This window comes from Sceloporus occidentalis, unplaced genomic scaffold, assembly GCF_023333645.1.
Source record: "Sceloporus occidentalis isolate IW3139 unplaced genomic scaffold, rSceOcc1.0.p SCAF_5, whole genome shotgun sequence".
NCBI classification, from domain to species: Eukaryota; Metazoa; Chordata; class Lepidosauria; order Squamata; family Phrynosomatidae; genus Sceloporus; species Sceloporus occidentalis.
In genome coordinates, this window is record NW_028316985.1 from 3,512,883 (window position 1) to 3,526,394 (window position 13,512).

At 44.3% G+C, this 13,512-nt stretch overlaps 1 protein-coding gene across 11 annotated transcripts in view; it reads right to left on the minus strand.

Moving 5' to 3' along the window:
• Positions 1-4,401: 4,401 nt before the first annotated feature.
• LOC149311572 (uncharacterized) overlaps positions 4,402-13,512 on the minus strand; it is a 56,097-nt gene continuing 46,986 nt past the window's right edge. For 7 of the 11 annotated variants that reach the window (XM_089527419.1, XM_089527414.1, XM_089527420.1 and 4 more), the window contains 6 exons: positions 13,117-13,229; positions 11,544-11,692; positions 8,677-8,771; positions 6,373-6,451; positions 5,505-5,613; positions 4,402-4,890 (listed from right to left, as the gene is read on the minus strand). In XM_089527419.1, coding sequence (XP_089383545.1) covers positions 4,817-4,890; positions 5,505-5,613; positions 6,373-6,451; positions 8,677-8,771; positions 11,544-11,692; positions 13,117-13,229 — 619 coding nt within the window. In that variant the 3' untranslated portion in view covers positions 4,402-4,816. The remainder of the gene's footprint in view (positions 4,891-5,504; positions 5,614-6,372; positions 6,452-8,676; positions 8,772-11,543; positions 11,693-13,116; positions 13,230-13,512) is intronic. The other 4 variants (XM_089527418.1, XM_089527421.1, XM_089527417.1 and 1 more) reach the window with 4 other exon arrangements.

Sequence of the window (13,512 nt, forward strand, 5' to 3'; positions counted from 1 at the left end):
CCCAAGGTTCCCCAGTGCTCATTCACTTTGCCTTATATGTTATTCAGGCCCACACTGTTTTTCAGGGTGCATGGAGTTTTGTGTGTATGGTGATGTGGCCAGATGTGTAACTTCTATCCTGCCTAAAGGGAATAGCTCTAGTCAGTGGATACTAACTGTATAAACTAGCCCTTTGTGGTAGCCCACAGACCCTAAGAGAAGCTGTGGGGCTTGAAATCTGCAGAGCTATGGAGGAGGAGGAGGAGATTTCAGATACCTGCCAGATATCGGAAACAGTTTTCACACCTTTTGTAGTTGCGAATTCATTAGTCACCAACCATCTTAAAGCAGCTAAGGAAGGTGGTGCCCATATCTGTTTGTGGTTCCATTTTAGCTTCCCTAAGTGTCATTTTAAATGCTTTGATAGTCTCTTCAGGCATTTGGGTTTGGGCTGGGTGGTGGTCTTGGTCATGTCTTGGCTTTTTGGCTAAGATCAAGTGTAAGTACCTTGTGGTCTCTTCCAACTCTGTCACTCAAAATGAATAGCAACAGCTTTTCTTTTAAGCCATTATTTCCTTGTTCCATACAGATGGAGAGCAGGTAGACTAGAAAGTTATGCAATCAGGTGATTCTTCGCTAGTAGCCAAATCCCCCCCTCCCCCCCGCTTTCTTTTGTTGGGAGCCATTTAAAAATGACAGGTTTGCCAAAGGAGCCTTGAAGGGCCTGGTTTGGGGGCTAATGCCACACAAAACACTGTGTAAAGTAGATGCACATTACTGGGGTCTCTCAAGATGCTCCCTTTTATGCCACGGGTTGGCTACTGTGCAGGGTTGAGGGAGCCAATTTTCTGCTCCTTCAAGCATCCGACTGCAGAAGAAGCACACACACCCCGAACGAAGTTTAGGGCGAACTTTATGGGCTGAACCTTGTCCACACTTGCTCAGTATTTGGTCTGTATGTGTGCTGTGTGCCTTCAAGTCATTTCTGACTTATGGTGAGCCTAAAGTGACCTTGTCATGAGGTTTTCTTGGAAAGATTTGTTCAGGAGGTTTGCCATTGCCTTCCCCTGAGGCTGAGAGCATGTGCCTTACCCAAGGTCACCCAATGGGTTTCATAGCTGAGCGGGAATCAATCCCTAGTCTCCAGAGTCAACACTCAAACCATGCCATGCTGGCTCTCGTACTATTAATCCTTGTCATATTTTCCCTAGGGTCGCCATATCTTGGAAATGACTTAAATAACTGAAGTTCCACTCACTGTATGTTAAAAAAAGACAAGCAGGCTGTTTTTTCTTCTATCTCTAGCCTTTGTTACTACTCCCTTGTATTAGAACCTCAGGATCTACCTACCACAGTGAAATGAAAGACATAAACCAAGGCTGAGATCTTACACAGTGACAATTGAGTATAACTTTATGCCAGAATAATTAGGCCAGCAAAAAGTCAAGTAAGTGGGTCTGAAATCAAGCCTGAACTCTCCCTAGAAGCCAAATTGACTAAACAGAGGCTATTGTATTTTGGAAACATCAGGACTGACTTGAAATATGATAATCCTCAGTAAAAGTGGAAGTCAGGAGATAAAGAGGAAGACTGCCGTTCAGGTGGATGGACTCCCACCAAGAAGTCGCAGCTTCCCATTTGCAAGATGTGAGCAGGGATGTAACAGGATCTAGTGGCATTGTAAAGTTGGCATATGTCAAAGCCAACTTATGGCACTGAAAGCAAACAAAAGCTAGACCAGAGTTGTACTGGATCATATAACTGCACAACCAATAGTGCAGCTGGCCAGAAAGCTTCATGCTCACCTGTTGAGCAATGTTTTCACCACCGATGTGGTCCAGATTGGCATGGTCCCCTTGTATAACCTCCTAGAAAACTTGCAGCACTTGGGTAGCAGTATTCATATCCGTCTAAGGAACACCAGGATGCTGGCAGTAGTCTGTCCTCCCGAAAATGGAGGCTATTGGGTGCAAAAGAATAGACGTAGGAAGCACTGAAAGACCTCCGACTTGAAAAGAATCCATGCTTTCCTGACAATCTCTTCAGATTGGCATTTTAAACTATATTGATTGATCCTTGCAATATTGTAATGGTTTTGACTGTGATGATTTTAATGTTTACCATTTAGTTAACGGTGTGTGCAACCATGAATGTTTTTTTTTTTAAAGGAGAAAGGTGGGATTAAAAAATGAATAAATTACAGCACATTAGGATTGCTTGATGCCAAAAGGTTTATGATTTGCTATTAGTTGTTTTTTTTAATTAAAAATATATTAATAGGTGTGTGTGTGGGGGGGGGGGGATAACAAAGTTCTTAGGGGGATGACTACCAGTAAAAATGGCATAGAGGTACATAACTCTCTATCCTAGCAAGTTTATCCTTCAGATAGCTACAATTTAATGTGTTTATCTGTCATGCTGTACCAATCCACATATTTCATCCGAGTTGCCAAACTTGGTTTGGTGGGACCAAAACTGAAAATGTAGACTGGTTTTGAGACCAATCCTTCAAATACTGTGGGGTACCTCTTAGCATGGTGCATGTAGTGGTTGGACTACAACTCTGGAAACCAGGGTTTGATTCCCCACTGGATGATCTTGGACAAGTCTGCGGCAAATCCCCTCTGAACAAATCTTGCCAAGGAAGCCCCATGATAGGTTTGTCTTAGGGTCACAATAAATCAGAAACAACTTGAAGGCACAGAACAACAGCAACAAGCTCTTGGCCAAACTGCATTTTTTGGAAACTGCATTTCTGTATTTTTTGTTGTTGTTCTGGAACACACATTTGTGAATCAGTATTGAACTAGCTTGACATTTAGACTTTCTTTGACCTCTGAAACATTTTTTAGGATTGGCTGACAATTTTTAAAGGCTGTAACAATCCCTGAATGTCTTAGGTTAAAATTTTATAACACCTGATATTGCCTCTTATAGTGACCTGGTTAACAAGACTGTCTGTTGCTGTTGTATGCCTGCAAGTCATTTCTGACTTATGATGGCCCTAAGGCGAACTTATGGGGTTTTCTTGGCAAGATTTGTTCCAAAGGGGTTTGTCATTGCCTTCCCCTGAGGCTGAGACTGCATGAGTTGCCCAAGATCATGCCATGGTCTTCATGGCTAAGTTGAGAATCTAATCCTGGTCTCTAATGTCATAGACCAACACTCAAATCACATCAGCTGGCTCTGATGTCTAAACAAAATAGGGGTCATGATTGTACATTGTGCTTTTGTAGAGAAAATCTACATTTAGATAGTGGTTCTGTTACACCATTGGGTGTACAGGTTTGTATTCAGGTAGGTGTATCTGTGTGTACTTACTTATATATTGCCCTGTTGTTTGACTGGGACAGCACTGTGGTTATTTTCTACAATCCCAGTGAATCAAGAGAAACACTGGAGGTACTATTGAAAAGTCACGCTCCATCCAAGAAAGTGATCAGTGGTTCTCAAACAGGAGGGGGAATGAGACTTGGAAGCCCCCCAACTCCTCCCAATCTTTGCCTGTTCAGAAGAGGAAGAGTGCTATTCCCTTATAACATGTTAAAATATGAATATACAGCGGTCCCTCTCCATTTGCTGGGGTCAGGGATGAAGGAGCCCCGTGAATGTAGGAAAATCTCAAATAAAAAACACTGTTCTTTTTACCTGAGAGAACTTCTTCTCCAGTGCAACCTTGTGGTCCACATCTGCCAGAAGTTGACCATAGAATCATGCTGGAGGACCTACAAATGCCTAGAGAAGTGTTTTTTCTAGGTACTTTAGGTTCTCCAGTTGTGGTCAACTTTTGGTAGAGTTGCGCTGGAAGACCTAGAGATTCTTGGAGAGTACATATTAATCAAAATTGCAAATAAGCAAATCTGCAACATCTGCACATGAATGTGTGAATGAAAATATGCACACTGAATATAAAATATTTTTTATTCAACTACTGTCTATAGTGGGGTGTGTGCAACATAAAGGTTATAATGGCAGAAAATATGGAAACCATTTCTAGTAGTTATTCCCAACTAAAGCAGACATACTGAATTAATTGTTGAATGGTAAGTCAACATATAGCTCAATCCAGTTGATTCAGTGGATCTCAACCTAAGATTTAGGCTCATGTGAAATGATTATCATGGTGTAATGGTTTGGGTGTTGGACTATGACTGTGGAGACCAGGTTTGAATCCCAACTTGGCAATGGGAACTCACTGGGTGACCTTAGGCAAACCCCCTCTGAAGAACCTTGCCAAAAAAAAACCCTTAGGGTCGCTATAAGTCAGAAATGCCTTGAAGGCACACAACAATAACAAAATGGTTATGTTTGTGGAATGCTACTTACTCAACCACAGCCATTGCACAACTGCATGTCTAAGTGAACTTGCACAAGTGAAGACACCAACAGGCTTCCAGCCAATGACAAACTGCAGAGAGTATATTCAAAATACACTTCTTTTATTGTGCTCTGTCTAAAGCTGTGCAAGAGCTTTAACTTGGAGATGCTCCTGCCCACCAGCAGCAAAAGGACCTGAGGTAGCCATTATGGATGGAGGTGACAGACGATCCCAACAGACGTTTTCTGAAGTCCTCTGGCCTGTTGGAACCTTCTTGGTGAAATCCAAGGGACACCGCACCCTTTTGTGACTCCCGCAACACTTCATTAAAAACAGTTCAATGTTTGGGGGAAGACTTTACGGGAGGCTCTTTTGCTGAACGCATTGGTGGCTCCCAAGATTTTTAAACATGCCATATGCAGCCAAATCACAGAGATGTTCCTTGGAACAGATGGCTTCTTGGGAGGCAGCTGCCTTTCCAAAAAGGCAGGATAAATGGAGTCCAGCAGAGTGAACACTTCAGCATCCGGCAGGTGAGGGAGCGAAGTAGTAGACGGCCAGGAGGATGAAGTAAACCATCACCAGGACGGTACCTGAGGCAGGGGAGCACAAAGAGAAGAGATGAACATTTAAGGTCAATCCAATAACATAAAAAATCCACCAAACAATGATACATTTAGTTTTTTGTGGGGGTTTTGGGGCTATGTGGCCATGTTCTGGAAGAATTTATTCCTGATGTTTTGCCTACATCTGTGGCTGGCACTCCACCAAATGCATCTGAGGAAGTAGACTGAAGTTTGTGAAAGTTCGTTCTGCCACCTTTTTTCTTTCAGTTACAGTCTCAAAGGTGCTACAAGATCTCTCTATATACTGATTCTACAGACTAACACAGCCATATCTCTGAATTCTTTTCGAAGACATAGTCTGGAAAAATCAGTCTGCAGAGGGATATTGTAGCACCTTTGAGATTAACTCAAGGAAAGAATCTGGTAGCATGCGCTTTTGTAGACCTGAGTGATTCAAGTCTGCCTAAGGTCATGCTAGCAGCTTCTTTCTTTAACGCTATTAAACATATCATTTTGCAATTGATTTTTGCCACACAGAGTTCTAGGTCTGTAGGAAAGGTGGGGTATAAATGAAGCTAATAATAACAGCACACACAGGTGGCGGTCTTGGAATATGGCTTGAGAAATCCAAGAGCCATTACCTTGGAAGTAGTCACACTTGCCATCCATGAAGATATAATTAATGAGGACCACGCTGAAGATGCTGGCATAGACATGGAGGTCGCTGAAGACCAGGATGAAATCCGTAGGCTGCAGAGAGGAAGAATGGGTGAGTGAGCAAAACAGATGAATAAACAGACACCCAGAGTGGAGGTTTAGAGGAAACTGATGCTGGAAGATCCTCGGTTTCACTGACCCTCATTCTTACAAATCCAGATGAAAAGGGGGACGATGAACTTTACCCTTTCCAAGCCAAATTCATTAAAATAACCACCTCCTCCAGAATGAATTCACCTGCAGAAGCTTAACAGGAATTTGGCAAATAAATCCCAGAGCATCGTCAGAACTTGCTGGCGTCCTCTGTCTGTGTAACTACCAAGCAATTGGACTTCTCATTGGTCTGCATATTTCTTTCCTCTGTACTGTTTACCTAGGCTGACTCCACACTGCAGAAATAATCCAGTTTGGCACTGCTTTAACTGCCCCGGCTCAGTGCTAGGAAATCCTGGGAGTAGTAGTTTATTGTTGCACCAGAACTCTCTGACAGAGAAGGCTAAATATCTCACCAAACTACAATCCCCAGAGTTCCCTAGCATTGATCCAGCTCAGTTAAGGCAGTGTCGAACTGGATTATTTCTGCAGTGTGGATTTAGTCTTGTTTGGACCCAGGTGTACTGGGATTTTTTTATTTTTATTTTTTTGGTGGTTCAAAGGATGAAAAGTTCTGAAGAGAAGCTTTGAAAAGTGCTTTTTAAAAAATCATCACTGGCCATGCTGGGAGCTGCAGCCCAAAACAGTAAGCTTTTCTAAGGCTAAGAATGTGTCCCTGTTCCCTTTACCATCACTTACATAGAAGACGGTGAAAAGCACCACGATGGGTATCTGTAGCATGCAAACCTGGACGGCAATGCTGTTCCCAATCTCGATGCTGCAACAGAGAATGCACAGAAGGGGAGAAGGGGAAACATGGAATTAAGAAATGCTAGACCTTACACCTGGCCTATGGTCCAGAAAGGCCACTTACTACCCTTCCTAGCCCCTAATTTGGTCTGCTAAGCAGGGTCAGACCTGGCTAGGGTTGCCATAATGGAGGACCTCGAAACCGGGACAAATGTAGGACAAGGTTTGAAAATGTAGGACATTTTTTTTTTTTAAATTTCCTGGCTAGGAAATTAAAAAAAAAAAAGTCCTAGATTTTTAAACCTTGTCCTCCTCCTCCTCCTCCCGGCCTGGGAGGGAGCCTAGGCTGGCTCCCAGGCCGAGAAGGGCGAGGGGAAGCCTGGCATCGCGGCGATCGCCGCGGTGCCAGGCTTCCTCCTCCTCCTCCTGGCCTGGGAGGGAGCCTAGGCTGGCTCCCAGGCCGAGAAGGGCGAGGGGAAGCCTGGCATCGCGGCGATCGCCACGGTGCCAGGCTTCCTCCTCCTCCTCCCGGCCTGGGAGGGAGCCTAGGCTGGCTCCCAGGCCGAGAAGGGCGGGGGAAGCCTGGCATCGCGGCGATCGCCACGGTGCCAGGCTTCCTCCTCCTCCTCCCTGCCTGGGAGGGAGCCTAGGCCAGCTCCCAGGCCGAGAAGGGCGGGGGGAAGCCTGGCATCGCGGCGATCGCCGCGGTGCCAGGCTTCCTCCTCCTCCTCCCGGCCTGGGAGGGAGCCTAGGCCGGCTCCCAGGCCGAGAAGGGCGGGGGGAAGCCTGGCATCGCGGCGATCGCCACGGTGCCAGGCTTCCTCCTCCTCCTCCCTGGCCTCGTGGAGGCCTTGAGGACCCCGCGGCCAGAGCTCCGACCGCGGAGCTGCCTCCAAGGCCTCGCTGGGGCCCGCGAGGGAGCGTCTCCGCGGCTGGAGCTCCAACCGCGGAGAGCCTTCCCAGGCCTCAGCAAGGCCTTGGAGCCGCCGCGGGGCCTGAGGTGGCCGCGGTGGGCGGGGCCGTCCCGGTTTGGGCGCCAAACCGGGCCGGGACCGGGACAGCACCGCCCAAACTGGGATTGTCCCGCCCCCCGGCGGGATATGGCAACCCTAGACCTGGCGAACAGGAAGTTAATCAGGAAATACCTGGGATCTCCAGGTAGAGTTAGGAAAAAAATCTTGCTGGAGAGCTGCCAGAGTTGACAATACAGGGCAAGGTGGTGCAATGATCTGACTCAGTGTATATTCATCTCTCTGTTTAAGTTGGAGTCAGCTAGAGTCCCCATATCTAAAGCCTAGACCCCTTTCTGTAGTCCTCAGGGCAAAGAGAAGGAATCTCTGGACGACAGCACTGCCTTGAAAAATGTGTACATACATAGCTATATATCTATATACACATACACACACTACAAACCCTGCATCCACGGGGAATATGTTTCTGGACTTATTGTGGAAACATGAAACCACAGATAATAGCAAACCCTATTGAAATGAATGACTTCCAGCAGAAGTTGACCACGGAGTTGCACTGGAGGACCTAAAGATTCTGAGAGTGAATGCTTCTTTAGGACTTCTATGTCCTCCAGCATGACTCTATGGTCAAATTCACCTGGACATATACCATAGGATCCAGAGTGACCAGGTGCCACAAAATGAAGGACGTTACCAAATAATAGCTAAAAACACTATATTAAATGCACATTCATGCTTCTTAAATTGTGCTCAAAGTGGAGGACATTTTGAAATTCCTCCTGGACAGAAGGTTGACATGTGGGACATGTCCTGGGAAAGGAGGACATCCGGTTGCCATGACAGAATCATGCTGGAAGACCTAATGCGTGGAGAACAATTGGCCATGAAAACCCACTGGCTAACTTTGGGCAAGTCACACTCTCTCAGCCTCAGAGAATGGCAATGGCAAACCTCCTTTGAAGAAAATTGCCAAGAGAACCCCATGATAGGTTTGCCTTAGGGTCGCCATAAGTTGGGAAAGACTTGAAGGCACACAACAAGAACAAATACTAGCTGGATCTACTGATAGGATTCAAATCAGTGGAAGAATATGAAGAACAGTCACCAGAGCTTAGAAAAGTTACTTTTCTGGACCACACCCCCACCAATTCCTCCAGACAACATGGCTGCTGGCTGGGGGCTTCTAGGAGGAGTTGTCCAAAGGAAAGGAAGTTTTTCAAGCTCTTGCTCTTGTCACATTGAAGAAGGCTTTCCAAAGCCAGTCTCAAGACTGTATACCCACCTCAAGCTGAGATTGTTCTGCAGAGCAAACTGGATCCCATTGACTATTTCAGGGAGCTCTGGAACCATCGCAAGCACTGTCACACCTATGAAATACTAAGAAAGAGAAGCCTTTGTTTTCAACCATCTTTTCATCTCGCATCCCTAGGAGGACCATACTAAACCAGCCAACTGCAAGAGCATGCAACTAGTAGTATGGAGGTGAAACATAGGAGATTACCACACAAAGTGCTAGTGATGGAACTGAAGTGGAATTACAACCTGTGATTCCTCTCCTTTTTGCACGTCGTCACTCATCCGTTGCTGATCTGTTGCTATACCTTTATCGTTGTGCAATTTTCGATTGACAGGTATCGTTCCTTGATGCAAAACTGCACGATAATAACGGTCTAACAGCGGATCAGCAACAGATGAGTGACACCGTCATGTCAAAAGGAGAGGGACTCACAGGTTGTAATTCCACTTCATTTCCATCACTAGCATCTCATGCAGTAATCTTCTAAGACTTTACGAGCAGCTATAAACTAAGCTATGATCTAATCTGCACTGCAGAAATAATGCAGCTTGACACCACTTTAACTGCTATGGCTCAATACTATGGAATTCCGGTATTTACAATTTTGTGAGATACCTAGCCTTCTCTGTCAGAGAGCTCTGGTGTCACGATAAACTACAAATATCAGGACTTTGTAGGAAACAGACATGGCAAAGTGGTGTCAAACTGCATTAATTCTGCAGTGCAGATGCACCTTGGTCTTCTTCCTCAGACCAAGTGTAGCTTATGCTACAACTCCTTTTGCACAGTTAGTCTCAAAGGTGCTACAAGATCCCTTTGCATACTGATATTCCACACTAACACGGCTATGTCTCTGAAAAGTAAGACTGCCACTTCAATGGAGATGAACCAGCTTTTGTTTTTAAGGTGTGTGTAATAAGGAGACCAATGTTGGTAACGTGTAATTTCTGGAGTATCTATGTACTATGAGGGCATGATCCAAAATGGTTATGTTGATGTGGTCAATTCATCTCTTTCCCACCAATAATTTAATCAACTTTATCATTTAAGCCAAAAAAAAATCATCCCAAATTATCTATTTATAAATATATGAATCAGGCCCATCATGACAATAGCAATTAATGCTTAGATGACTAATTTGGGAAGAAATGACAAGGCACTGAGGAGATTCAGTGTATGATTCAGATCCAGGTGGGAGATGGCCATCAAAAGATGGTAAGGAAGGTTCTGATCCACTACTTGCAGCTGGCGATCAGATTAAATAACCGAGACATGAAATGTCTGAGATGATTAATCCAGTTAAGAAAAGAGTGGAAGAAATCTCAGAAAGACTATCCAAAAAATGGCCAGTGAAGCCTTGAAACTGGATCCCAGATGCTGTTGAGTGTTTGAAACTATAGCTCCTAACAAATTTGATATTCAAGCAAGAATGGAACTGTGGCAAAATAAAAATAGGGTCAACGTATGTGTCAGAGGGTGGAAGACACATGGTTTTCTGGTCTGTTTCTGGGCAGCTACAGATTGAGTCTTCCTTTTTTTGATTTTTTTGGTGTTTTTGATTTCCGATTGTTTTTTAAATTGTTTCGGAATAACTGTATTTGGATATATGTGCATCATGAAAGTCTTGGTAGATGGGACCCAAGTGTAAACATTTATTTATGTTGCAGATACACCTTATACACATAGACACAATGTAATTTTATACAGTCGACGTTCAGTATTCACAGATTCTTTATCCACAAATTCAACCAACGATGGACTGAAAAGATTCCAGAAATTATAAATATTAAGACGCAAACCTTGCCATTTTATATAAAGGACACCATTATGGGATTTGATTTTGATATCAAAGGGCCTACTGTTCAATACTTTAAATAATTTTGTGCATGAAACAAAGGCTGCATCCACCCTGCAAAAATAATCCAGGTTGCCACCACTTTAACTGCCATGGCTCAATGCTATGGAATTCTTGGATCTGTAGCTTATTGTGACACCCGGACTCTCTGACAGAGAAGGAAAGATATCTCACAAAACTACAAATACCAGAATTCCATAGTGCTACGCCATGGCAGTTAAAGGAGGGTCAACCTGGATTATTTCTGCAGTGCAGATGTAGCCCAAGTTTATGTAAACGGAACCATCAGAAAAGCAAAAGGTGTCGTTATCTCAGCCACTTATGAAAAAAGTTTTGAGCATTGGAATATTTTGGAGCTCTGGATAAGGGAGACTCAAACCTGTATGTGTGGATTCCTCCCCTCCCTAAAACAGAGAATAAAAGGTCATATTTAAAGGAATGTCAATATAGCAGTAATTGTATGCATGTATGTATGTATTTAAAGGAACGTAACTATAGTGTTTTCAAGAGCTGGACAGTCAAAAAAGCAGATAGGAAGAAAATCAATTCATTTGAAATGTGGTGTTGGAGAAGAGTGCTGAGGATGCCATGGTCAGCCAAGAAGTCAAACAAATGGGTCCTTGAACAGATCAGACCAGAAATCTCTGGAAGCCAAGATGACTAGACTAAGGCTGTCGTATTTTGGCCACATCTTGAGAAGGGAGGACTCACTGGAGAAAAAAATAATGTTAGGAAAGGTGGAGGGAAGTAGAAAGAGAAAGATTGTATACTAGATGGATGGACTCTACTAAGAAGGTCACAGGTATGAATTTGCAAGAACTAAGCAGAGCAGTGGAGGACAGGGAGTCTTGGAGATGTTTATCCACATGGCCACCATGGGTCGAGATTGACTCGAGGGTGGATAACAACAAACTATAGTGGTAACTGACTACTTTGGGGAGCCCACAGACTAATACCAAATTCCTTTCTAAGCTCTGGACCTTGCTCCACTCCTTACCTGAGACACTGGGGAATTATTTAAGATAGGGCTGATGTGCTCCGTCGCCAGGTCAGCACAGGCAGACATGCAAAGCGTGGCCACCAGGAGGATGAGCATGGCCCTCCAGCGGGACCAATGGACCACTGCACTGTGATGGTGGCCAGGCACTGTGGGGAAAAGAGAGCCAAATGTAGTCACACACAATCACAGCTTGATGTCAAAGCAATTTTAAAGTAGAGAGCATTTCCCAGGTGGACAAAGACCACCCAAGAGCCCACTGCTGTTGCATCTGGGTGACCAGATGTTCTTCTCTTCCAGAACATGTCCTACATTTCAACCTTCTGTCCAGGAGGAATTCCAAAATGTCCTCCATTTTCAGCATGACTAAGAAACATGAATTTATATTTATATTAGTGTTTTTAGTTTTTAATGTGAAGTCAAAGGCTTTCATGGCCAGCATCCAGTTTCTTGTGGTTTTTCGGGCTATGTGGCCATGTTCTAGAAGATTTTCTTCCTGATGTTTCATCAGCATCTGTGGCTGGCATCTTCAGAGAATCTGATGCTTGCGAAACATCAGGAACAAAATCTTCTAGAATATGGCCACATAGCCCGAAAAACCCACAAAAAACTATTTTTAGTTTTTATTTGGTAATGCCCTACATTGTTCCTGAATGTCCGACATTTTATGGTGCCTTGTCCTCTCTTGTGGTTATGACATCGGGTCACCCCGTGTTACATCCATCCTCCAGATTTCAGCTTGTGGAGGCTATACTTAGAGAAGGTTTTCTGGCAATGTTCTCCAGGCAGAGATATGAAAATATGAGAATAAGCATTGGTCCAGGTCAGACTTTCCAAGGTGTGGGGGCCTCTGCAGAGAAGCTGGACCACAAGCTCCATCATCCCAAACTAGGATGGTAAGGGATGATAAAACTTGTAGTCCAACATGTCTAGAAATCCCTTCAGGTTAGGAAAAGCTGCTTTAGGTCCCAGGATTTCCAAGGCAGGCAAGACTTAATGCAGTGATTCCCAAGCTCTGTTCTTCCAGGTGTTTTCAGGGTGACTCAACACCCTCCTTTCCCAAAACATGTTCTACATTTCAACCTTCTATCCAGGAGGAATTCCAGAATGTCTTCCATTTTGAGTATCACTAAGAAGAATGGATTTATGTGAACTCTGAAGATGCCAGCCAAAGATGCAGGTGAAACATCAGGAATAAATTCCTCTAGAACATGGCCACATAGCCCAAAAAACCCACAAAAAGCATGGATTTAGATTTATAAGAGCATTTTTTGCTTTTGTTTAGTCATCTACATTTTATTTGCATTTTGCAGTTCCCTGTCCTCCTTTGCAAGTTATGACATTTGGTTACCCTGGGTGTTTTGGAGTTTGGCTCCCAGAATCCCAGGCTGGACAAGATGGCAGAGACTTCTGGGAGTTGAAGTCCAAAACACCTGGAGAACCAGAGCTTGGGAATCATTCACTTAATGGGTCAAAGATACAGCACCTTCTAAGCAGGTTGGCTGAAAGATGAGCCATCTTCTCCCAGCCCTTTCCTCTGACCTCCCAGGAATTAGATTTGAAGATGACTTACGGTGGCAGTCGCTGATATGGATGTCATAGATGTGGGAATGAGTCTTCAGGGCGAAGAAGAGACCGATGATGTACGCTACTGGAAGCAGCAGGCACACGGTATACACTAGGGGCCTGCAAAAGCAAAACATTTCATGGGTTCAGAAAAGCCCACTGTCCATACCCTCATTTCTCTGCTTTCCACTAGAATCCAGGCTCTAAAGCTGAACCTTAAGGCAGGGATGGGGAAACATTTTTAGTTGGCAGTGGTTCCCACTCTTTTGGGCCAGAAAATATCAATAATAACATCAGCATCAACATCATCTATTTATATAGTGCCCTCATTGTTTGTTTAGTTGTGTGCCTTCAAGTTGTTTCTGACTTATATGGTGACCCTATCTTTGGGGTTTCTTGGGCT